The 26,658-nt window shown below is 38.2% G+C and overlaps 1 protein-coding gene across 2 annotated transcripts in view; it reads right to left on the minus strand.

The window, feature by feature from the left end:
* Positions 1 to 26,658, minus strand: part of GAK (cyclin G associated kinase) — a 68,091-nt gene that overhangs the window by 16,062 nt on the left and 25,371 nt on the right. The window contains exons 12-22 of one of the 2 annotated variants that reach the window (XM_039566809.1): positions 22,141 to 22,190; positions 21,893 to 22,041; positions 18,096 to 18,218; positions 16,185 to 16,318; positions 15,009 to 15,203; positions 14,307 to 14,424; positions 11,884 to 11,963; positions 11,339 to 11,532; positions 9,331 to 9,489; positions 8,091 to 8,555; positions 5,923 to 6,093 (exon numbers count right to left, since the gene is read on the minus strand). In XM_039566809.1, coding sequence (XP_039422743.1) covers positions 5,923 to 6,093; positions 8,091 to 8,555; positions 9,331 to 9,489; positions 11,339 to 11,532; positions 11,884 to 11,963; positions 14,307 to 14,424; positions 15,009 to 15,203; positions 16,185 to 16,318; positions 18,096 to 18,218; positions 21,893 to 22,041; positions 22,141 to 22,190 — 1,838 coding nt within the window. Of the gene's footprint in view, positions 1 to 5,922; positions 6,094 to 8,090; positions 8,559 to 9,330; positions 9,490 to 11,338; positions 11,533 to 11,883; positions 11,964 to 14,306; positions 14,425 to 15,008; positions 15,204 to 16,184; positions 16,319 to 18,095; positions 18,219 to 21,892; positions 22,042 to 22,140; positions 22,191 to 26,658 lie in introns of both variants that reach the window. The other variant, XM_039566808.1, reaches the window with a different exon arrangement.

Genomic DNA, 26,658 nt, shown 5'->3' on the forward strand with positions numbered 1-26,658 from the left:
GAGAGAAACAGTACGTATTTGCCTCAATACTCAGGACCCCAGTTATCTGCTAAACAGCAGTGTCAGGCTATAAACCAGGACCTATTCACCAGCTCAGAAGTCTGCTGTATCATATACCACTCCCAAAAGTTTAGCAGGCCTTGAATTAATACTAATATTGATTTTTAGACTAGAAATTACTTTGTTCTACAATCTCTGCTATTGAAAGTCTTCTTACAGGGGCATAAGAAAATTAACAACAACACATAAAATTAACTATTATGAATACAAGTGGAGAGAAATAAGAATAAATTAAATTACAGCTGAGTGCATTTGAAAGATCGAGAACATACTGTGGAAATTGAGCTGTTTTATAACAGTTGGCTTAAGAGCAGTCAAGTTCATCACCTCCCCCACCCTGAACTAAGCAGGAAGTAGCCTACTGCTACGCACAGCAGTAAATTCACTATTAATAGTAAAAACACATATACATCCACTACGCTTACCAGAAAAAGCTGAAACATGCAATGTACAATATACTGAACAGATAACCTATTCCTCCGGAAACTTTTTATTCTTATGCTATCTTCTGTTTAGTTCTAAAACCTGGGCACTATTATATGTCAGATTCTAACATCAAGAAAAAGTGTTATTAACATGATTCTCTGACTTCTACATATTCTGAAAAGGTATGATGAGACCACATAATGATTCCCTATTTTTATAACTGGCACACTGGAGTTCATACAGACACATTAAGATAAAGGAGCAGCATATCTGAAGAAATGGTAAAACATGAACTATAGCTCAGTATTCCAAAAATGGAAGCAACTAAGATCATGGGCATGCAGTCCCAAACCTGGTTGTTTCAAGTTTTTAATATGCATATTGATACTCCTTAGCCATACAGCAATGAACCACTGGAGGTCAGGGCAAAGAACTGTGTTCATTACTAACACTGCTCAAACTAAGCTAAGATGCAAGAATAAGTTGGTGGTAATCAGATCACGCTTTCCAGCTTCCCAAAATAAGAGACCTGCATTTTACTATATCCTACACACAACTTCACATAAGGTTTTCTTTATTTAACTTGTCATGTCTACAGGAAATCCTTTAATCACAGACGACAACAGGATTTTCTGTGAACCAAGAGGCTGGTTTAGTATGATGCAAGTTTTTTTAGCCTTGTCTAAAGCCTGTTTGAGAACACAAGTTCACAGAAACTAACTTCTGCTCAAGAAAAAACTACACTGATCACTCTGGTTTCTTTTGATCACCTCCTAGATCTTGTGCTGTCTTCGAGGGAAATACATTCCTGACTCAACCTGCATTAAAGATGATCTGCTGCTTGAAAAATCCAAAAGAAAATTAAGTTACCTTGTAAATGCACAGCTGTTTAGCAGCAACAGCACAACATTTTCCTATTACAGGACAGAATGCCTTAAGAGACCAGATATTGTATAAGAATGTCTTGGGGTGACTTTATGATGTGTATCCCATATCGCTGCCCTACGCCCAGGAATTAATTTTTGTGCCTTTTAATGCCTTTAAACTGAGCCTGAGAGGGGGAAGGAAAAACTGAGCAAAACTTTTTCAAAGCAGTTTGCAGCTTGTTCAAAGTCACACAGAGATAGCGACTTTTTTCCCCAGCTGCAGCAGGAGAACGAGGAAGCACCTGGCTTGCGGCTCCCCAGTCAGCTTTTGGCCATTTTTCAACTTTTTTCTCCGGAGAGAGACTGAGAGTTGAACTTTTTTTTCCTTCTCTGGAATTTCAGATTTTCTCTCTTTTCTGCTGGACTGCTTCAATATCAGAACACATTGGGAGGGCCTTCCACTGAGCACAGACAGCCTGGCCCTGGGCCAAGCCCCAGCTCCGAGGAGACCAAAGGGAGGACTCTAACACTTTCCCAGGTTTTTCCCCCACAGCGAAAGATTTTATTATTCAGCATTATTTTCCTTTCCCATGTGTTTGTTAAATAAATAGTTCTTTGTGCCAGTTTGGCCAAATTTAGAAATACATCCTCTGAGAGAAGGCCCAACCCCACCAGGTTCAGGAAAAAATAAATTTTCCTCGAAGGAAAGTGAAAGAGATAAAAACTATCTTTCATTTTAAAACCCCAGTGATTTTAAATTTTAAGCCAACATTTGAGAAATACAAGGTTAAAATTCTGTGTCTTGAACTTGTGTTCACTGAAACAGCTTTTCTCCTGGTATCTGTAGCCGTTTAGTAATCACTTACTAACAAAGCGTACCCACCACTAAAATTCGATTCTAGACACTTAAAAAACTGCTCTAACAGATTGATCAAATCTCATTACTGCAGCTTATTTTCAATGGTCACTGCCATTACTACTAACTTTTTTTCTCCCTTTAATGACCTCATGTTTGCACTGTCTTCTGCTCACTTAACACAACTCTTCCAAATATGTCATTTGAGAACATGTTCTTATTTCTCCTTTCTTCTCCAGTTACTAGTGATCCTGTCCTTTCAGGACTCACAAATTCACATTAAAAGCAATATAACTTTTAATATTCCTAACTTACTTGATTAAATTGGTAACTGCAACCAGATAGAATGCTAAAGACTCAAATACATACATCATTTCAGCTAAACACAGATAAAAGCTCTCATTTGAAAGATAAATTTAAAAAAGCATGAAATGTTACCCCAGTTTCTCCACTTCCATATGGTTTTTAAAGACTGCATAGCAATAGAGAAATATTGGGAAAACAGTGTAAAACAGCAGGCTGAAGAGAAAATGGGTACATTTTAAGTACCTTTTCCTGTGTTGATAGAAAGCCCCATAAAGTACATTAAAATAGCAGGTATCCTAACGCACTTAATGGGGCACAAGCTATCAAGTAAAATCAGAAGGGGTAACCACAAAACAATAAGCATTGAAGTTAGATGTAAAAATATTCCTTTTTTTTCTGTACTTGCTCAAATATTATTAACAGCTGAATATTGATGCTGTTCTCCTTAAGACTGCAGATAAACATTTAGTGAACAGAAATCTGTAATTTTTTTCCCCACTTTAATACATAAAAGGGGTTTTTGTCTCCTCTCTGATATGGGGGTTCTGGTACTATTAAACTTGGAGAAAAGAACTGGGAATGCTCTTATAAATGTGTAAAAATACTTAATGTGAATAAACAGAAAAAGACTGAGACAGACTCTTATCTGTGTTGCCCAGTGGAAGGACAAGAGGCAATGGGCACAAACTGAACCACAAGGAACTCTAAAAAACACTTTCTTTCCTCTAAGATCTCTCCAACACTGGCATAGGTTGCCCAGCTGCAGAGTCTACAGCCCTGGAAATACTAAAAATCAGCAAGGACACAGTCCTGAATAGCCTACTTTACTTGACCCTGGCTTTAAGCACATCAACTAGAGTATCTCCAGAGGTCCTGCCTCTCAAGTGAGTTAAATTTTGGCTGAGACCATAAAATATGTTGAGCTGCAAGGGAACCACAAGGACCATGAAGTCCAGCTCCCAGCTCTGCACAGGGCAGCCCCAAGAATCATACCATGTGCCTAACAGTGTTTTCCAAACACTTCTACAGCTTCTACAGCACCTTGTCAGGCTGGTGCTGTGACCACTTCCCACTGTTCCAATGCCCAACCAGCCTCTGGGAGAAAAACCTTTTCCTGATATCCAACCTAAACCTCCTCTGACACAACTTCAGGCCATTCCCTTGGGTCCTGTCACTGGTCACCACAGAGATCAGATCAGTGTCTGCTTCTCCTCTTCCCCTCACAAGGAAGTTTTAACTGCAATGAGGTCTCCCCTCAGTCTCCTCCAAGCTCAACAGACCAAGTGACCTCAGCTGCTCCTCATACAGCTTCCCCTCAAGAACCTTCACCATCCTCATGGCCCTCCTTTGGACACTCTCTAACAGCTTAATGTCTTTTTTATATTGTGGCACCCAAAACTGCCCTCAGCACTCAAGGTGAGGCTTCCCCAGTGCAGAGCAGGACAATCCCCTCCCTTGCCCAGCTGTCGATGCTGTGCCTGATACCCCCAGGACACGGTTGGCTCTCTGGCTGCCAGGGCACTGCTGACTCATTCAGCTTGCCATCGACCAGGACTCCCAGGTCCCCTTCCATGGTGCTCCTCTCCAGCATCTCATTCCCCAGTCTGTCTGCATCCAGAGTTGCCCCATCCCAGGTGCAGAGTCTGCTGGAGATAATGCTCCACAGATCAGTATTGATAAAATCTTCTATTGAGCAAAACATTTATGTTTGGTAACCTCACCCAGGGACAGCAATAGTGGCATAAAACTGGCAACTATACAACTCAAACATATGGCTGTTACTATCTACAGGACAGAACAAAAACATCGCAAAGGAGGCAGCAAGTGGAATCTTCTCAGCAGAATCAAGCACAGCTGGAATATAATGATTAATAATATGGTAGAGAGAGCAGTCAGCTGGGTAGCCTTTTATTTCAAAGAAGAAGCCCTTCTGTCAGTCAGACAAATAATGCATTTTTTTCTGTCCAGTTTATCTGTAGCTAATACTCAGACTGCGTCACTCAGAGGCAGGGTCAACTAGAGCAACTGCTAAACAAGGAGGGGCAAGTCAAAGCTGCATGCAATGAGCCCTGGGAAGAAATCATTCTAGATTCAGGATAATGTGTGTGATACCACCATTCCTAGCTACCTGCACATTGTAAGTAGGTGTCTGTGGGAGAAGAGGCCTGGGCTTCTCTGTTGGAAAGAGCCAGCTCCAACAGATTCACCACAAGCCACAGCTGAGCCTCCCAGACTAGATGTCTTTGAGAAAACATGCTAGAAAAAGCAAAAAATACTGCACAGCAGCTGTAAGAGAAGGGAGAGATGTGCGAGAAACAGGCCTGCAGACATTAAGGTTGGTAGAGAAGGAATGGAAGGAGGTGCTCCAGATGCCAAGAGCAGGGATTGCCCTGTAACACACGGGAAACACCACAGGGGAACAAATATTCACACTGTAGCCTGTGGAGGACGCTACACAGGTGGATATGTCCTGGATGAAGCCACAGCCCAGGGAGAGCAGCCCATGCAGCAGCAGGTTCCTGGCAAAAGCTGCAGTCCCTGGGAGAACCACACCCCTATATCAATCTCTTCCTAAGGGACTGTACCCTACAGAGACCCATGTTCTTAAAAGATTGTATCCCATGGGAAGGGCCTATGCAGAAAGAGAGGAATGAGAGAGCTGCAGAGAAGAGCTCTTACAGACTGATCACAGCTCATATTCCTATGGAGAGAACTCATACCTTTCTTTCAAAGTCAGATTTTAAAAAGCTCTAACACTAGTGGCTCTACCACTCCCCATTTTTGCAAATGTCTGTTTCTCTTTAAAGAATGATGGGAAGACTGAAAATATCACAAACATTTTTGTTTAAAGATTAATAGATTTTAAAATAAATGCATGAGGGAAAGGCTTTGCCAAGAATATATCAGAGAAATGAAACAAATAAGATTAGAGTATTACATAATGTACTTTGTGAGTATATTACCAGAATGCATTCAGGTCAGGAAGGTGCTAGCTAGCCCCAGCCTGCACTTTGTCAACTGGCTATATCATAACTTGACTTGCTCACTTCTCTTCCTACGTTTCCATAAAATCTTTAAAATCTGAACAGTCAACATAGCATACTATCACCTATAAAGTAAGTTTCCAGATGTTTGTGTACCCTCAGTTCTTAGATCATTGAGAGGAGACTCCATCTCCTAACATATGGTTAGCAATACTAGAAATTCTGTCACATCATAAATAATAGCATAACATTATACAGGAAACACTTGCTTCTTGGTGCATTTGCATCTGCACTTCCAGAATACAAAGCTAATTAAAACAGCAATCACAAGTGGATCTATTAAGACACTAATCCACTAAGCTGAAAGATAAATGCACAGAGGAGAGGAAACTGTTGAGAAACAGAACAACAGAAGCACACTTACCTAAATTTAAGAAATCTGAGCTGGAAGAAGGTGGAAGTGAACTTTGTGTGGAAGGAACTGCATTAGCTGTAGATGTTGAGGTTGGATTAAGAAAGTCCCCAAAGAGGTCTGGACCAGACAGGGCTTGATTCTCTGAACTTGATGACATTGTGAATGGGTCAAATGGGTCGGCTAAAAAAGAAGCAGAAAACAAAATTATCTTATGACAAATTGCAGAATAAATGAAGCTGGAAAAGCCTTACTCCTCTGAGGGCACAGACAAAAAGTAAAGTTCATGCTAGTAACTGCAGCAGCCTTCTGACAACTTTTTGTGGCGAAGAGTAATCACCTATTCCTTCCTCTAGACAAATGAACTTTCACATTGGTACAAAAAGGATCTCAGCCATACATAATATGAATAGCTATGTCTTCAAATACAAGCAGCAAGACTGCATACAATTCATCAGCATTGTTAATTTCATCCATTTAAGACACACCTTAAGTCTGAGTGATCACCTACATACACAAAGAAGAATTACATTTGTTAAGTACTCTATAACACCAAATTTGCAACAGATTTTAAGAAAATGGACTATTATACTATTAGAAAGAATATGAAGTGAAACATTCATACTACCATTTAGACTTGAAGGCATTGACGATTCTGGGGCAGAAAGCACGTCAACCCAAGAATGAAAACCAATAGAAGTAAGACTGCAGCAGGTCTCTAGTGATTCCAATGAAGAAAAAAACTAACTGGAAGAGTATTTATAGTCAGCATGGAGTAACATGTGACAGTCAGCTGGAATCACGGCTTTAGAGCTTCCTGTTTCTGCTGCCCTCTAGGGTCAAGAACCCTCAAGAGCCCAGGGAGTCCTGCCAGACTCACTCAGAAGCTGAAGAGAAGGAATAATCCTGCTCTAATACCCCAGCAAGTCCTCAGGTAATAACCACGTTGTGCAGGACTCAACAACATTTCAAGCAAACTTACTATAACATCGCACATAAACAAAAGCTCAAGTACAAGTCTGTTGTGCAAGACAACGTGTAACAGTGGCCAAATATTCTCACTTTTGCACTTACCTCTCAATACAATTCAATGAAATATACTGAATGACAATGACTACAAGAATGGGATACATACATGACTACTGCTCAGGTGCTTCATGCAGTGGATATGAGTAAAGAAAGATAAAGAATTCTATAAAAGGGAACCTTTATTACTACCTATGTAAAAATGGTAAATTAAAATAATTTCTCCCTGACCACAGTAACTAAGTTCAACAGTGAATTCCTCAAAATAAGTAAATATTTTAAATCATCTAAATACTCTGTAAAAAATACTTTTAGTTGTCTATAGATGAAAGCTTTTAGTCCCTATGAATTATCTTTGTGCAAACAAACAAAGCCGTGTAATGGTTTCCCAGATTACCAACCAATATTCCCAGAAATCTTAATATTAACTTCAGGCAGAGAATTGTTATTACCAAAAGTTCAGTAAAGTGACAAAGAGCTAAATATTCACTGGTAAGAGGAACAGAATCTCTGAACGAAAACATCTTGTTTAAATACCAAATAGACAGCACTACCTAGCATGCTCTTTAAGGATACTGACCTGCCAACAACATCAGTAAAATCAGCAAGAAAACATCTTTTAGCAGTATCATTATCCTACTGTTTTGGACAATAATCTACAGGATTTCCAGTTGCTCAGCAGTCTTATGTGATTAACACTTAAAAATCCCACGCACACATTTGACCTAAGCAGACAGCTCTGTGCATCTAATGCCATCGCTTTAGGTAAAGTTCAAAAAAGCAGTAAGTTATGACAATTCTATGCCTTAGCAAGGAAAGTTATAGATTTAGAAAAGGATCTAGCACATAACATTCATATGGGAAAGCTAAGAATTCTTTAAGATACTGAATTTCCTTTAAATTCAAAATTTTATACTTTTCTGTTTACGGAATTTAAAGTTAATAGGATACTGGCAACATAATAGAATGCCTGGATAATGTACAGGAATTTCTCTCCTTCATGCAGAAATAATATCTATTCTATTCACAGTCTTGCTATAGACTGACACGTCTTCACAGTACTTTTGAAACATGGTACTTATTTTCTAAGCACAGTGCAAGCAGCAATTCATGTGTTGCCCAGGCGACAAGTACTGATGTTAAAACTCACATACCTGAAGACATGGCTGCTGCTGAAGACGTACCCTGAGTAGCAGCTGGACACTGACTGCTGAAAAAGAAATCTGTTCCTTGTCCAAGAAGATCTCCAGTGGGCTCTGAAACCTGTGACACACTACTCACAAACAGATTGTTCAACAAGTCAGCATTACTTGATGAAGAGTTAATTTCTGAGATAGGTTGTTTCTGTTCTGCTGAAATATCAGAGTCTAGTCCCAGCAAGTCTACATTCTCTTCAGGGAGAGATTTTTGTAACGGTGCAGATGGAGCTTCAAAACTAGTTTCAAAAAGCAACTCTCCTTCTGGAGTAGAGTCTTTTTCATCAACAATTACTGCATTTCCTTCATCTGGAAATGTAGGGAACTCCTCATCTGAAGGATCACTCTCTTCTCTGTCATCAGATAGCTGAACAGGATCATTTTTAGATGAATTGTCTTCTATTCCACTTTCTGGAGTTTTTCCTTCTTGAATAGAAAAAAAGAATAACATCTTTAAATGACCAGGGTTATTCTTCTGACTAGGGTAAGAGAGACTTTCATGGTGACATCATATGAAATTAATTCCTAACTAACCAAAACTCACAGAAGAATTGATGAAAAAGGAACTAAGTGTTGCCTGCCACCTGTTTGTACAGGGCAGGCGAAGCAGCAGCTGACTACCCTACTTGCCACTCCACAATAGTAGGCATTACAAATTTTTTCAAAATTAGACTGACTTGGACATTCACCTCAGATCTCTGTGCCACTCAGAGCTTACAAGATTTCTCAGTAATTGCTTCTCCACTCAATAAAAGCATAAGCAGCTGCTGTAATTTTTGCCAACAAAGGAGCGCCCAGAAAAGGGAGTCACACATGTGCTATAAAATTACATTTTCTTAGTCCTCTTTACTGATCTGGACCCTACTGGCTAGTCTACTTTGTTTCCTCTGTTCCTCAGCTGGCATGGGGCTGTGGGAGTAAAAAGCTTCCTTGCAGACCTTAAAGGTTAAGATTTCTACAGAAAAAGAAAAATTTAGCTCAGCATTTAAGTTAAACTCAACACCAAACCCCCTTACTTGGTGTTTATCCAAATGAAGCAGAACAACCGCTTGTTATTCTGCAGGGCTCACTCTTTAAATAGCTTTTCCTCATGGTTAGTGAATTAGAGACTCTTGCTGCCTAAGAAGGCTTAAGCATTCACTGGAAAGCATACAAGACAAACATAAGCCACACAGTTACTTCAGAGGAAAACCTGTACCTTTCCAGTCCAGAGAGTGAAAGAAGTTATTGGCATCAGTACTACCGCTGTGTGGGGATTCTGTATCAGTAGGTGCACTTTCTGAAGACTGCTCCAGCTGGGATGCCTCTGCTTCATATTGTGCAGTGGAACCTGGCTGTCTAGGCAACTCTGGTTTCCCTATAAAACAGAATTTAAGCCAGAACACTTAGAGAGAAACTTCTCAATCCTCCACATGGCAGCTGATACTTATCTTTCAGGCTGACTGCTGTAGGAAGACAAATTACCTCCAATCTATTGCTCTGCAAATGCAAATTCCTGCCCCCACCATCTCTGAAATTAGCATTATTAACTTTGTTTCAACTGCAAAAACTGGGAAGATCCTGTTTTGAACTAGGACATTAAATCAGAATCATAGTGTAACACTCAAGCATTCTATTTATATTTGTAGAAAAATGTAACTAACACCTCACTTGTACCAACCATCCCCTAAAACATGCAAGAGCTATGAACAGTATCTGAAATAAGAGACAGAAAAACAGAAAAAAGCAAATGCAGCTGTAGAAAGACTCAGAATATACAAAGCTAGTGAAGAACATGGAGCTATTAAAAAACACCACAAAAGGGGTTAATACATTGTATGCTGCTATTAACTGCTTCTTATATTTCTTATTTTACTGAAATCAGATATTAACTGACTCTTGTGTAAGACCTAGTAGGGCAGTTACCTACTCTTGTATTAGCTCTCAAAACCAAAGTTTTCTCAAGGCAAATTAAGAAGACTTCCTAAATTAGTCAATATTCATCTACTGTTTGAAAAAAATGGATGAATGGCTGGGAGAAACCTATTTATCTAAATTGAAATACGCAACTAGTAGAGCACTTTTTCACTCTTCCTCCACATTCTCAGTTTTAGTTCAGAGATGCTGAATAAATAGTATGTCTCAAACCATACATGAAAGATCATGACTAATGAAAGAGTAAATTCAATTTTAATGGCAAGTTTAATAAAATCACTTCACAGCACTTGCTTTTGTCCTATTCCCTTCCCACCAATCTTAAGAAATACTTTCAGTGTAATTTGAAATCCTTACATTTCATGTATCAATCAGAAAATGGAAGTGACTTAAGAACACAAGAGTAACAATGATGCAAAGCTACACACCTTAGCTTTAGAGAGCTGAGAGTTGTGTTCACAATAGGATTAAGCTAAGTTAAATAGAAAATGGTCAAAATCATAATACAAACAACATATATCCTGCTTAGAAGAAAAAAAGGCCAGCAGCAACCACCTTATATGAAAAGAAACGTACTTGATATGTACCACATTAACATAGGGTGAGATCTCACGTATCACTAAAATCACCATAGTAATCTTCATAATGCCTCTTTATCCTCAAAACACAGAGAAGGCTTAAGAGCCTGGATGAAAATGTAAAAGCTAATTACTGATATCAGGAGAAGAAGAAAGATACTGAATAGCATTAACTGGAATTAATGCAGGCATCTACAGATGAAGCACTGAATAAGCAGCATTAACAAAAAAACTCTGCTAGAACATATTAGGAAAAGTTGGGGAAATTAATTACAACATTACATGGCTATGCATAAGTATGTTGATAAAAACATTCTTACCTAAAACCATTTGTGAGGCATGCTCACATAATTTTAACTGAAATGATACTGATGCCAGTTTAGCCAAATAAATCTCTTTCAAGTATTTGTGTCTACAAATACCGACTTTTACAATTCCATTTGCTAAAAGTCCCTCCCTGCAAATGGCCTATTCATAGCTTTAAAGCAAGCACAAGTAAGCACAGTGAAAGTAAGACAGGGATAATTATAATCCACTACTGGAGGATAACTTAAGCTCCTCCATACAAAGCATATTTTAAACTGGTATTTACAAAAAAAAACACCTTTTAAATTTCTTTCAATTAATGGAATATCAAAAATTAAACAAAAGCCTCAAACACTAAGTACATTGAAAATTTTTTCACGTTCTTTAGTTTTTCAAGGGATTCATTACCAAATTTGGATAAAATCTCTTGTTGTTCCTCTCGGGTGGAGAAGAGGATCTTGGGATTTAGTCCCTTTATATTCATGTTATCCCAAGGTGGCTGTTCACAGCTGGGCCTATCTCTGGGCTCCACCTCTACTTCCAGATTGACTTGAAATAAATCAGGGTATTTCTCTTGTATGTCACAGGCATCCAGATCATACCTGTAAAGACACGGACAAGAAGTTTCTTGATACTGAGGGCTAACTGGATTAGACCTACTGCAGTCCAAAACAAAACTTCAAAGCATTTAGTATAAGACATAAAAAATGCTGTATTTGTTTACTTTTCCCATTTTAAACAGGTGGTATTTTTGCACACAGGGTTTTTTTGTATCATTAACAAAACATTTAGTTTCCTTAATGTGAGTAAACAAAATAATCTTACTGCAATCAAAGTCATCTACTTCCTACACTGACTATATTTCCTTCTCCCTGCTATATGTTGATGTTTGGCAGGTTAAGCAGTTTCAAAGAAAATTTCTTCCAGTCTCCTACAAAAAGGTGTCAACATACTTGGCAAATTTCACTGTAGTGGCATTTCGGGGCACAAAACCTGTATGGAACTGAATCTGAAACATCTTCATTGAAGCCATCTGTTGAAAAGAAACAGGAAACTGCATAAACCAACACGAACAGTATGTACAATGTTCTGCCTTTAACATAATGCAAAGTATTAACTGTATTAAAATATTTTAGTATTTGCTTTGCTACAAAAAACTTCCATTTAATTAGCAGTATACTTTATCTTGAAAGATTTAAATGCAGTTGAGACAGAACATAGATCTATTACTACCACTAATAAACCAAATGACCCTCAGTAAGATACGTCTCATCACTAACCTCAAAACACACTACCAAAGTCTAATGTACTTCCAGATCCTGTTCTGGAGGCTAAAATTGCATGACCTTTGTTCCGTTTCTGAGTAACACATGCTCAGAAAAATCCATTGTGCAATACAGTAGCCAAGAAATATACTTATGTCACATATAAAGGAATCGACTGAAAACAGTTTTAAATGTAGCACATTTAAAAGAGCACTTCAGAAGGCGTGCAAGGGTTTTTTTCTTCAAGTGCAACTTCAAGTCAGCCATTCATTCCAGACAGAATTTTAGGGCTTTTCTGAACTGACTCATTTTAATCACTCAACTGTTGAGAGAAAAACTACTTTCCCATGCCTGATGGGAATGTGAGTGCCCAGAAAAGGCTACTATAGAAGATTCATGTAGCTCCTGGTCTTGCACAAATCCAAATTACAGCTCACTGATCAATGTAGCCCGCATTTGTTTCCCAGCCTTAGTTACAACACCTGTGAAATAGTCTTGCCAGTTCTTACAAAGAAGTAATACAGTAATAGTCCAGAAAATACGATACAATAATTTGAATTATGAAAGCTTTCCTTGTAAATGAGCGTTTACCGAACATCATAGCCAGAAATCAAATAATACAAAAAGCACTGCCACAGGTTAAGGGGGTCTGATCATTCCCCTCTATTCAGCACCAGTAAAGCCCCATCTGTAATTGTGTCCAGTGCTGGGCTCCTTACTCCAAGAGACATGGATACACTGGAGAGAGCTTCTCTGATTCTTCCATCCCTACCATCGCTTTCCTAGAAGATAAACTAAACCCTCTCTCAAATTAGCTGTGAGCAAGCAGAAGACATTCACAATGCTCAGCTCTAAACACAAGAGAAATCCTGAAATGTGGTGGCTGATCTCTGTAAGAGACCTGCAGAGAACTTCAGGGGGCAATTTACAGTACATAAAACTAAGGACACATTGAATATTGTTCCATCAAACCTCCAAACCCAGATCATAACACACACTGTTGATGTATCGTGCTATAGCTGACAGCTGAGAAAATTCTAGTCTTTTCTATTAGTGAATAAATGCCAGAGAAACCACATCAAAGAAACTCTATCATGAATAAAGGTGAGGTTGTACAAGGAGCATAACCTAACCTTCACTAAATTTTATCAGTTTTATGCCCTTTTCCTGATGATGTTAATCCATACAGTAGTTATTTTTGTACATTAAGGAATCATTTCACTGAGTTTTTAGTTTTAAGGTGTTCTGGAAGGTTTTGTTGAACCTCTGCAACATGACAAGATTTGATACTCACCTTCCTACTCACAAAGCAGAAAAAAACCATAGGGAAAACAATTTCAGTAACAGTAACTATGTATGAATATATATGCATGTCCCACATGTACAGAAACTGGTTGAAAAACTGGATCAATTTCCACAAAGCTCCAAGCTCTAAACTTTGCACTTCCCCTCCTTATCTTTTACACAGATTTCCAAGTTTAATTTGGGTTACTCATCTGGAGAAAAAAGAACATGCCTCTCTTTTAAAAAATTTGAAGACAGGCTTCATTAACAAGTTTCTTGTGATCTTATTTGCATCCATAGTTGAATTAAAAAAGAAAATATGCATTCTCCCTAGTAGAACAAAAGTAAGAAAATTAGCTATAAAAACTGAACCTAACTTTAGAAATAGGTTATAAAACCACATGGATTTTTCTAGCCTGTTTTGTATAGGCAGTCTCTGGAATCCCACTTTTCTGCTGAGTGGTATTTTTCCTTTGTTTGCAGTTTGTGCGCACAGAATCAAAAAGTTCTGGCACGTTGTGTAACTTAACAGACAATAATTGCTGCCTCAAAAAAGCTGGCTAGTGGCTTTCCTTACAAATATAATAATTATCAATACTGAAGTACTTTCCAAAAATGCTTACGAAAGCATCTACATGTACAGCATTAGGAGTGGACATACTCAGAAGGCTTGAAAAGGTTGAATTCACAAGTGAATGAAAACCTCAAACATTTCTATGAATGAAGAACAGTAAATATAGCAAAGTACTTAGGAGATAACTAGTAGGATACAAAACTGCAACGAAAAAAGCAAATCCTCCATTTAGGCTCTTAAATTTATCAATTACCTTGGCTTGTAGTCGTCCTCCTAGAGTTGACCTGGCATGATAGATCACAATGAGAACATCTCCTTGGACTGTTATACCCAGTGGGATTACTGCTTTCCCATCTTCAATTTTAAACTCCCTAAAGAAAAAAAAAAAAAAAAAAAAAAAAAGACATCACCACAGTTAATTTAATTTAAAAGAGATTAAACGGAGTACTACCTTAGTATTTAGCCTGCTTTCTCCAAGGCCTTCAGTAGCTGAAAAGCTAGACAGATTTCTGTATTCTCTCATTTCTCTTGTCTATGATTACCCACATCTAGTAGTGTTAGTATTTGCAATTCTTGTACAGACACCAGAGCTCTACAGGGGCTAATAAGCAGTCACCTTGCAGCTGCCATGCCTGTGGGATCCTTACAGTTTCCATGACTGAGACATAACACTGTGCTTAGCACAAGTACATCAGGGATCAAAGTTCCCAGTCTTACATCACATGGAGTGAGAAGAGGGTCTTGCTCACTGTCTTGCAGTGTCCAGGGTGCCACCCCACCATCACACCCACTGTTCTGCAAGACTAGATCCAAGCTGCTGTAACAACCACATTCTCTTCCCGATGATTTACCTTTCAAGATCAGGTAAAAGGGGACAGAGGAATCTAGAAACATGTAAATGGTATAATCTAGAAAAACAAAACTTGCTTCAGAGCAAGTTGTAATCTGTACTTACTTCATTTTGTCATATTCCTGGGATGTAGTGGCTACTCTTTCATCCCCCACATAAACCTCACAAAAAGGCCTGCAGCCATTACGCTGCTTACTGAAAAGCGGAACGGGAGTCATGACAATTGATCTGACCAGGATGGGCTTGCTGTGAGGAATAATGGGTTCTTCAGCCATCATGTCACACATGTATTCAATGTATCTGCCAAACCAGAAGGTACTCATTTAGTCAGAGCACAAAATTCTAAGAAACGGGTGAAGGCACAAGCGAGTTACTTCTGTTCTTATCCAGTCGCTAAGCCTTGGTAAGTGTTAACAGTGAAACAGCGGGAACACTTAAGACCACCTCCAGTGAACAGATTTTCAAACCTGATAGAATGACACAAAAGGGTTTGTAGCTTTACATATATTGACTTCTAAAACAAACTAGCTGCTATTTCAAAAGGTCTTAAAACACTAAACTAGGAGAACTACTTATTTTGTGTCTTATACATAATGGATCACTCAAATCTTCCTAAAGGCTTTAAATTTGTCCTAATAGGTATTATTTTGTGGAGAACCCCTTAAGTATACTCAAACTAAATGTGTACAAAAACATAATCTGTCATTTATAGTGAACTAATACTTTACCCACCCCTCAAAATTTAATCCTTTTTGTAGGAAACACCCTTACTACCAGTGTCACTTGCTATTCAGACTTTATGGTTGTAAGATCTATCAAATTAAATCAAATAACCAGTTGAAAACATTTGTCAAAGTATATGCAAGTCACCTCTGCATACACTCCTCTAAAAAGCACTAGGCATTTTTACCCAACTGACTGAAAAAACTTCTGGTATTCCCATAGACCTTGCAGTGTTCTGACACAATAAAACCTACTGTAACAACCAGGAAATATGAAGTAATTCTTACACATGTGGAAGAGGATTGTGTAATTAAGAAAGCATTCAAAAGCTCTGCATACCCTTGTCTTTATTCCTGACACTTCTTCACTACAGGTCATACTTGACCCACTTCTGATGGGTACTTACAGGCTCAGAAAATTCAGAACTACCTTCTATACACAATAAAGCAAAATACGTGGAAAAACACGTTTGAACGCAGACATTACTGAAATAATCTATCTTTCTAAAAACATCCTATGCCATATTCAGAATTTAGTAACTACTTGCTTCAACAATACCTTTTATGAGAAGGCCAAATGCCAGGTGGACAGCGTTTCATACTGAACATATAAACAGCAGCTTCAGCAGTAGTGAAAAGACGACAAAAACACAGGAAGGAACAAACTACAACAGCAGATGCTGCTCTTCCATCCTAATAAAAAAAAATAGCTTTGTTAGTAAACCTAGTGGAAAAAGCATTATACAAGTTACTGAAGAACATCCTATTATGTATCCTATATCCTGTCATTATTTAATGTCGTGACGTCCAAGGTCCAGTGCCATGATTTGATTTGAAATTTGTATCTGAATGTGAGATGTTTTCATTTCATTTCCACACAACACAAAATATATTACGTATTACCTTCTTCTTTAAATGCGAATAATTACTTTAGCTGAACACTATTTGAAATTTTCAATTGATGTTCTTTACCTTACTGTCAGTAATACCCATTTTTTAGGTTTGTTTCCTGGCTGCTATCTGAAATCCCAGATCAGTGCTATTTTTGACTGACAGCCATGGGCTTCTGCTCAAAGGGAAGTACAAAGATTCAGAAGAACTAAACCACACTAAACTCTTTAGACTTCTGTCTAAAGCTGTTAATAGCTTGCCAAGAAACCAAGAGAAGGAGATTAAAACACTGAACTTCTTTCTGCAGGAACCCCAGCTACATACATATCCATAGATACATCCCTATATTTTAAAAGGCAGAAGATTTGAAAGAGGTAATGGTTAACAAAACAGCACTTCTCCAGGTTTGTTTGCTAGCAACATGGAACAGAATTTTTATCATTGATTTCTGATAGTCCTGGTGTACACTTTTTACATCACATCTGGCACACAGCCACATATATAAAAAAGTTTCCCTCACACGTGAGGAAAATGAATGAGTTAGGTGCCTTGAACAAAAGACTTCGAAGGAAAGATGTTACAAAACCTGGTGCTAATTCATCACATGAGCTTCTTACCTACTTGACACAATCATGTGACACTGAGGTATTAGAAGTATCACATTAATATAGAACTAGATGCCTAACCTCACAGCAGCACCAAAAAATATGTTGGTTTCCAGGAGATGACATTAACTGACTTTTTACTTGCAAAACACTGCATAACACACAAGTATGGTTTGTCAGATTAACAAATCCTGATTTTGACTCTGATAGTGATATTCCCTATTGACTGCTATACCATATCAACAAACAGGTTTTTGAATGCTTTCCAGCAGCATTGCAAGCATTGTCACAGTCATGTTTCTCTTTTTACTGTACAGTAAAATGTCAAAATTTCACATTCAATTCTCTTAAGTGTAAGAGTGACCTCATTTTTAAAACCTGAGCAGAGTTACTATCCTTTAAATTCATTCCTCCCCCACACCATGTTTGACATGAAGTGGCTCTATAGACAGTTTTATTGCTTTTTTTGGTTGTATCAAAGTTAATAATACTTTGGAGAATAGTGAAAGTTACAGAGCAATCTGCTGCCAGCAAAAGGAAGTAAACCAGAAGTCTCACAGTCAGTTTCTGACATTCTGTGGCTACAGATTACATTCTGAATGGACAGTAGTGGGATATGCAGTGTACACCCATCTATCACACAGAAGACAAAAAAAGGGAGCAAATAGCGAAAGAGTGCAGTTGATTTCTTTTTCTCCCAAATATCTTAATACAACCTTATTCGCCTTAATACCACCTCTACACTGCATTTCACTCTAAATGCAAGTAAGCAAGGACTACATTACCCTACTAATTTCCCTAAGGAGAAAATTGATGCAAGTAACTTCCCTACAAACACAGTAGGAAAGAATTGACCTTGGGGCTTCCATCAAAGAAAGCCAGTAACAGTCCCCAACTGAATGGATACTAGCACCCTTATTTACAGTTTAAAGCTCTATTGAACAAAGCACTTCAGACTAAGACCAATTTCTTACAAGGCAATGCACAATGCAAACATTTTTCTGGTCTTGTTTCAGCCATAAATGCATGTTCTTGCATATGCTATAGAGATTCTGAAGATTTGGTGCTCGTCTTGCTGGCCAGCCACATTCAGAAACCTGCAGTGAGAGAGACAAGAGACAGTAGATGTGAGAAACAGTATTATATAGTCACATATACACAACTTAGGTTATGCAAATGTCTAAGAAGCAATTTTACACTTTATTGCCACCTTCATGTTGAAATTAAGCAAGATGCTCAACAAAAGTAGTGTTACACAGTGTAAACACCACTTTTTAGAATGAAGTGCAATAAAACTTCAGTACTGCCTACAACTCTGCTGCACTAGAAGTATCAACAACTCAGATTACTATCTGAAATATTCTTAAAGCAAGGAATAAAGTAAAACAGCTTTCAACTTAATTTGTGCACATATATTTAAGCCAGAAAAAGTTTTAAAACCCCAAAAACAAATAACAAAAAAAAACCCCAAACAAAACAACAAAAAAAAAGAAAGATTAGGCTTCTTTTAATATTTGTCCTTTGTTCAAAAAGCTTGAATGGTTCAGTAATATTCCTTTGGTGCTTCAAAACACTAACAAAAAATCAGCTTTACTGCTAAGTACCTATATCCTTGAAATCAACTGTCCAGTAAGGATGTAGTATATGAAACTCGATTCTTGGGGCACTCAAAACACCTAAAGAGTAGATATATTCAGGATCAAGGAAGCAAGTTACAAACGAAGCTTCTTCTTTTTGTTTTAAGTCTCAACCGCAATTGCCAGATGTTGAAGACCAAGTTTTCCTATCAGCAACATGTCTTCCTATCCAGATAAGGAGGTCAAGGGTTACTGAGATGAATTACCTGAACTGATTATCACAAAAAATTGTGTTTGTGCCAAGCACAGGAAAAAAGGCTGAAATAAACAGTCTAAGTCTCCTACAACTTTTCATTGTACTCTAGTATTTTAATTTATAAATAAGATAATTTCAGAAAGCATCACTTTGTAAGAGATTTAAATAGCACATTCCTTTGTTAGTGCAAGCTTATGTAAAGTCACCAGTAAACAAAGAAAAGCTAAGGCAAAAAGTCCTTTCTATCCCTGTTCGCCACAGGATTCAACATGGGCTTAAGTACATCTCAAATATTACAACAGTAGTGTGTGCTGGTTTCAGCAGAAGTAATTTTCTTCATAGTAACTAAATGAGGCTGTGTTTTGTATTTGTGAGGGAAACAGTGCTGATAACACAGGGATTTTTTTTTTTAATTGGTAAGCAGGGCTTACACAGAGTTGAGGTATTTTCTGCCTCTCACATCACCTCACCAGCAAGCAGGCTTGGGGTGCACAAGAAACTGGGAAGGGACAAAGCCAGGACACCTGACCCCAGCTATCCAAAGGAATATTCCGTTACACAGGACATCATGCCCAACCCATAAAGCTGGGTAAGGGGAAGAAGGTAAGGGGAAACATTCACAGCAATGGTTTTTGTCTTCCCAAGTAACCATCATGCATGATGGAGCCTTGCATTCCTGGAGATGGCTGTATACCTGCCTGGCCATGGGAAAAGGCAAATGAATTCCTTGTTTTGTTTTGCTTGCACCTGTGGTTTTTGCCTTACCTATTAAACTGACTTTGTTTCAACCCACAAGTTCTCACTTTTAGCTTGTGATTCTCTCCCCAATCCTACCAGGGAGAAATAAGGTAGCAGCTGTGTGGGTTTGGTTGCTGGCTGAAGTTAAATCACAACACTGCAAAAGAATCATATTGAAGCACTGCAGCTTCAGAACAGAACAGAGCCTAGAAAAACAGGTGTATTCAAAAAAGCAGAGTACTAACTTTTTTCCTTTTTATTTACCATTTACTTTCTACTCAAACCCTAGTTTTCTTACAAGATGTAAGAAAAACAACACCACTTTCTGCTTCTTTGGCTTTAAGCTCAAAGCGTCCCGATAATTAGCAGAATGATGGATAGTGCACAAACTGTCAGAGCAACCCATTCCAAGCAAGACTCAAAACTAGCAGAGAAGACTTCAAAATTACCATTAATTTTAACCAAGATTAAAGAAATTTGTAGAAGTTCCACACATAGCAAACAGCAAGAAACCAGTAATATGTAATTTCACAAATACCTTCTAAGCAAAGTGTCAGAATTAAGAATTTTAGAAGCTGTTCTTCTCTGATCATGTTTAAGGCTTGCCACTATCATCTTCTGCAGGCACTAAAGTAAAACTAAGCTTCTATGGGTTCCTACACAGCTGCTCTCATCCAGCACTGAGCAATGAAGTTAGTGAGTACTGTTGGAGATCTCAATTTTAAATATAGGCAGGTCAGCATTCCCAAATACAATTAAAGAGTTTGTTTCCAAGTAAAATACTTGCCTTCCTAAAGTTGTCATGAACCTGTAATGTTTCAACAAGTTATGACCTACTATGACTTCCCAACAAAACCAAAATCATATTACCATTCTTAGTACCAACACATCAGAAATATCAGGTGTATAAACACCTCAGACTTGCATAACCAAAAAATCCATTTCCAGAGTAAGCAAATTCCAAGTCACAGAATTTATCATTCCACAAACAAACTGATCACTTGGTAGGATGAGGAATAAATCAGTTCACTACATCAGACTTTCCATTTAGTGCTAAATTAGCACCAATTTAGTGCTAAAAAGAATTGCTGAACATTTTGCTTTGAGGAACCTGCTACAAAAAATTATGAATAGATGTCCTGCATAATCAAGCTTTTTTTGCCTCCCATCTTGAATAGCTTCTGCCTTAACCTCATACTGAACCAGATACAGATAAAGAAGCTGATTGCATTCATCCAAAGAGGCAGTAATTTCTTTCATGTGTGACAGTCCTTTATCTTGTTTACAAGGAAACAAAAGGAAGTGATAGCACCAGAAAGAATACATTAAATATACCTCACCCTGATATGTTAAGTCAACTCTGACAACTGAAGTAATGCTAAGGATGGCTCTGCATAATAAGGCCCAAAAGGCATTATTATTCTGTAATAAATAATGGTTCTAGACTCTCTTCTTAGCAGATAATATTGTGTGGAAGGGGCATGATCACTACAGACTGTTAAGGTGCTGGACAATTCACAACACAGTAACAGTCTCAACTGTTGAGCCTCTTACAGGACAGTTGAGGTTTACTTAGAAGCAGAGACTGAAGTCCAGTACCTCAGCACCTAACACGATGTTCTCAATACCTTGTGGCTGAATTAGGCAACGCCTTCATATTAGTATCAGAGAAATTGCCAGAAAGGGTGATGGAGGCTCAGCTAAGCTACAGTAATACTGACGACAGTGGGAAGAATCAGTCAGCTATGGCTGAGTCATAATGAGAATCAAATGGTATGTAGTGGGACAAGGAGAAATTCCAGGGAACAGGTTATGCAAATCAGTCACCACATCCTTGATAAAGGAAAATGGCAGAATACACGAGAGATTGAAATTTTAGTAAGACTTTAATTACTTTAAGGATTCTCCACTTAAATTTGAAACACATAAGGTACCTGGACTTTTTTTCAAAGATACCACCATCTGAGAAAAAACAGACTTTAGTCAGTAAGATTAAGGATTAGTCTGCTACCAGTTAAGTCTGGATTTAAAGCAAAGACAAGCAGAGTAAAGGTTACTCTTCAAGCTTGTGTTTATACTTATTCTTTTGTCATCTTTTTGATTAACCTACTTTAACCTATTTTACAATAAAAAGCTGAAGGTATCATGAAAACATTCTATTGCAAGGCCTTTTAGAGAAATACACAAAAATTATACACACCCTGTTATGGAATCTTGAAGGCCTGTATGTTCTTGGAGAGAGATTGTACACAGCATAATGGCCAGGATGTTTAGAGTCCAGACACAACCGCACATCTTCTATGTTATTTTTGATAGCAGATTCCACACCTTCCGCTGGAAAGGACATCACTGAAGACAGAACAAACAGAAGGTGAAATTTTTCAATGAGAAATTATATTATATAAGAACAATGAGAAATTATATTTAAGAAAGATACAGCTATCATACCAGCAATTCTGGAAGTGATGTATGATATATCCAAGTCTCCTTTTGCATAACTGAAACAGAACAACTCGGCGTTAATACTGGGAGATATAACCATTCAAGCCATAAGTCTAAAAGCCATCTCTCTTCAGGCTGCACACACCACCATGAATAATGTTTCATTTCTTCCATCTGAGGCTTGTTACCTCACACTTCAAGAGTTTCAGAACAGAGCTTTCAGAACAGATACTGTGTATAAGCAGTTACTCCTTTAAATAACTTGCACCAAAACCATCTGTGGGATTTTGTACAGATGCCTCCTTTACTCTTTAACTCACTCCTCCAGCCCCTGCTCTTACCGATAAATATTCACTGTAGGGTGTCAGTTTGAAAGCCTAATGAGGATACATTAACATCTTTAATGAAGATTATCTCAATGCTTAAAAGAAAGACTACTAGTTCAACATCAAAGTCTAAATTACGTAACTCTGGCATGTTACTATCTGGCAGATGGCCATGCTGCCCAATATCCAAATTCCACGCCAACAGAGTGTTAAGAACACTTGCCTGCTAGCCATTCAGGAAGGACTCTGGCAGTCACACTCAAACCACCACCAGACTTGTCACTGCCAAGACTGAAGTTCCTTTGCAGCTGGTGAGTCGATGGGTGCCCCGCTTGATTCCCTACACACCCTGCACTCATACAGTCAGACCAGGCTTCCTTACCAGTTGGACCCCATGTTTCCCACAGCAGAGTCCCAGATCTCTGGTTGCTTTAAGTAATTTAATCCTGGTGCAGCAACAGAGTAACAGCTGCAGCGGCTGCCTCCCAGGAGGGACTGTGAACAAAGGAAACAGTGGGCTTTTATACTCCCACAGTCTACGGGTGCCAAAGTCTGGGGGCTTCCTGCTGAGTCCTCAGCTCCTGCTGTGTCTCACCTGGCTGGGTCACAGGTTCCTGTGCCAAGGGTTGGCAGTTCCTGACCTCTTGCCTCAGGCTCCCACCCAGAGTTCAACCTGCAGCTCCCACTGCAGCTGCACCCTGAGCTACCTGCACTCAACATAGAGGGTACCAGAATCTCTTTCCTCATTTAAATCATTCTTCCAAAAATTCACTTCCAGAACTCCCCTAGTGAGCAAGGCATTAATCATTACTCATTTCTCTCTCATACAACTGTGCACAGTTTAAAAGAGCAGCCTTTTAAAAAAATAATCTCCCAGTAGTAATATTTTTAATTTATTTAGGTCTATTCACTGCACCTTTACCTAATCATCCACATTATGTCAGTAATTAACTAATTTAAGACCACTATAATTTTTTTGTTTCTATGGTACCTGCTATGTAGCAGAACGAAAAAGCAAGAGAAAAAAACTGAAGAGACACAGTGCGGGCCAGCACCCTTGAGTATAACTACATAGGTCTGCACTCCTGGATTGGCAAAGTAAGAACAAATCTCACCTACAGAATTTGATTTAAACATCCCTAACTTAAACATCTCAGTAGCCTATTAACTCCAGAATATCAAAATGTCATCAAAACACTATGATGCATATTTAGTGAATTCAGAGACACTAACAAAACTTTTATATCCCAACAAAGTTTCAAGACACTACTTAGCAGACCTCAGATACTGCACTCAACTTTTGACACACCAAGAGAGAACATTAAGTTTTGATTCTTTACTGCTTGCTAGTAATCATGGAGGTTAGAGGGAGGATTGATTAAAAGACTATTGAATATACAAGGATAGGGAGGAGAATTTTATATTAGGGGGAAAAAATTCCTGAATTCAAGGCCATTAAACAGTACTTATGCAGAAAGGCATAATCAGCATCCTAGCAACAATAATGACTCATTGTCTCAAACTGAAACCACAAGGAAGTTTGTGTAGACAAAGCAATAAATAAAAAACAAAAAAAAAAACCTCAGGCTTGAGAAACCCTGCAGAAGGAGGTAGACAAATGGCCACAATTTCAAAATTTTTTGCGCCTTTGGAAGGACATAAGTCATTATGTAAGATCAGGTGGTAATCCTGTTGCAGCCAAACTAATGAAGGCAGAAATTTACATTCAGAGCTAATAACGATTGCTTACTAAAATTTGTGATGATTGTTGTCCTTTATACAGATGAGAAGTGTCAAATGTTATTTGTTGGCTACATCAAACAACTTCAAGCAAGAAAATATGTTATCATTGTAATATCCATTTTTTTGTATCAAGGACCACCTAATACAACAGCTGTAGAACACAGAACCACTATCCTGAGGTTAAGCAGCAACTTGTAACAGGCACAGAACTGAAGAGCAAAAAAACCAACAGTACTCACACCCATTTCCTTGGGAAGACTTCCAGATACTGAGTTATTACTACCCATACCACTCAACTCAGCTTCAGTTTTTACGTTTGTCTAAATTGAAAAGCAACACAAGGAGCATGGATCTCACCATATACATATTGATGTAAGAGTGCAGTTTAGTACATGAACAACAGAGCACAGCACAGCCAACTCAAGCTTTTTATTTTCCAGGAGTATTCCAAGCATGTGACTGTTACACTGAAAAAGCTTCAGAATGTTTGCGCACTCTTAATTAAAATGAAGCTTCTAACTGCAAAATCAACGCAAGTCTTCAGAACACGTCCATGTCCTTGAATTCATTGAACTTTTTCTGAAGATTTCACAGCTATTTCAGTAGTAAGAGCTGAACACAAGGTAGTCTGTTTCCACTGAAGTGTTTTACATCAGAATGGTAACTGAGATTTCTTTAAATGGTAAGAAATTTAAAGAATTTTCTTACTTTAGAAGAAGAAAATTCTTCTTCTTCAGAAGAAAAAAATGTGTATTCTTCACATTGGTAAGAATTCCTATGCATTTCAAGATACAACTCTCTTAACTAAAAATCATAAATAAGGTCTTTCCTTTCATATCCTTAACAGCAGAAATTTCGTTTACATAGCAGTTTTGTAGGCAGGTGATAAGAGATGGAAAGCATGGAAACATGGACATACATAGAGGGTTTCCAGCCTGTGATTCAACATGGGAAATTCTGTGTGCTTTTAAGGGTCTAATTAAGCTCAACAAAAAAGTACAATATGACACCAACATTTAGTCACTTTTCTGATGATAGCAGGCTACTTCAAAACTGGGACTACTTCACAGTCTAGTGGACTAGACTAGTCCACTTTTTCCTTACCATATCTAATGGCAGCCTACAAGAAAGCTGGAGAGGGACTTTTTGCAAGGGCAGGATATGAGGGAATGGCTTTAAACTGAAAGAGGGCAGATTGATATTAATCTGGTCTAATTGAAGGTGCCCATTGCTCAGGGGTTAGAATCAGATGCTTCTTCCAATCCAAACCACTGTTTGAGTCTATGAAATGTAGCAAATAAGACATGAATCCTGATTTTGCAAAAACACGCGTTAAAAACTTCTCACTGTGTAGATGGTTGGCATTATCATTCCTGCCAGAGAGTAGCTGCACCTAAAGACCATAAGTAATATTAAACAAAAGGCCATTCCAGCAAATTAAAAACAACGAAACTAAAATTAGCAACTGAATTCACAGAATAAACTACTTAACATACAGAACAAAATTCTACAATAGTGCATAGTTACCTTCTGTTTACTAACAACTGAAGATAAGAAAGAACAAAGAATGACAGACTAAGCAGCATAGCTACAATGTGAGCATATAAACCATTAAGTTAAATACTGCCCTAACATGAAGCAATAAAATTCACATCAATCTGTTCCCACTTGGTTTTGCTTCATAAAACTGAATTAATCATTCAACTACCTAGTGCAATGCAAAGATCCATGAAATAAAGTATTAACCAAAAATAAAATAACATTAAAAGCAAAGAAAGCAAGCATAAAAGGTTGCTAATTGTTCCTAGATTACTACATTATAATCTCTTCAGCAAAAGAGATCATTCTGACAAAGGAGACTGATCACAAGTTTTGCCAGCTGCTTTCAATACCAGTGAAGATCAGATACTTAAAACATTTAGCTATGTTTTTGCCAGGGCATTTGTAACCTGTATGGATGCAGGTCTCAAGCATAAAAACTGATCAAGGGCACAGAAGCTCCATATGCAAGAAACTGATCATCTTAGAGATATGCTGTGGCTGCACCACTGCAAGGCTGAGCTTTCAGGCACACAAGGGCACATCTGCTGGATCCAAGTCCCCATCCGTGCAGATGGTGTCATTTCATAAAGCAGTGCATATCTTCTCCATCTCCACCCTGGTACCTGCTTTTAAGTCCGTTTGTAATGAGGGCTGAACCTCTGTTGCTCTTTGTTCTCTCTCATATAACTATAAGCTGCTGCATCGGCCTGACCTGAATCTGTAATACAGGTTATGACACTTGCAATTGAGGTGGCTTGGGTGACAACGAAGATGTTCACTCTCCTGTTCCTACCAGCCTGTAATGTGTGTTTTAGTTGTTAGATTTTATTTATTATTTATTTATTAGGACTAACAAGAGATCAAAATCAGAATCAAGCTAAAGGTAGCTACAGAAAAGAAAAAATTAACTTTC

The sequence above is a fragment of the Corvus cornix genome, chromosome Z (genome assembly GCF_000738735.6).
Source record: "Corvus cornix cornix isolate S_Up_H32 chromosome Z, ASM73873v5, whole genome shotgun sequence".
Lineage (NCBI taxonomy): Eukaryota > Metazoa > Chordata > Aves > Passeriformes > Corvidae > Corvus > Corvus cornix.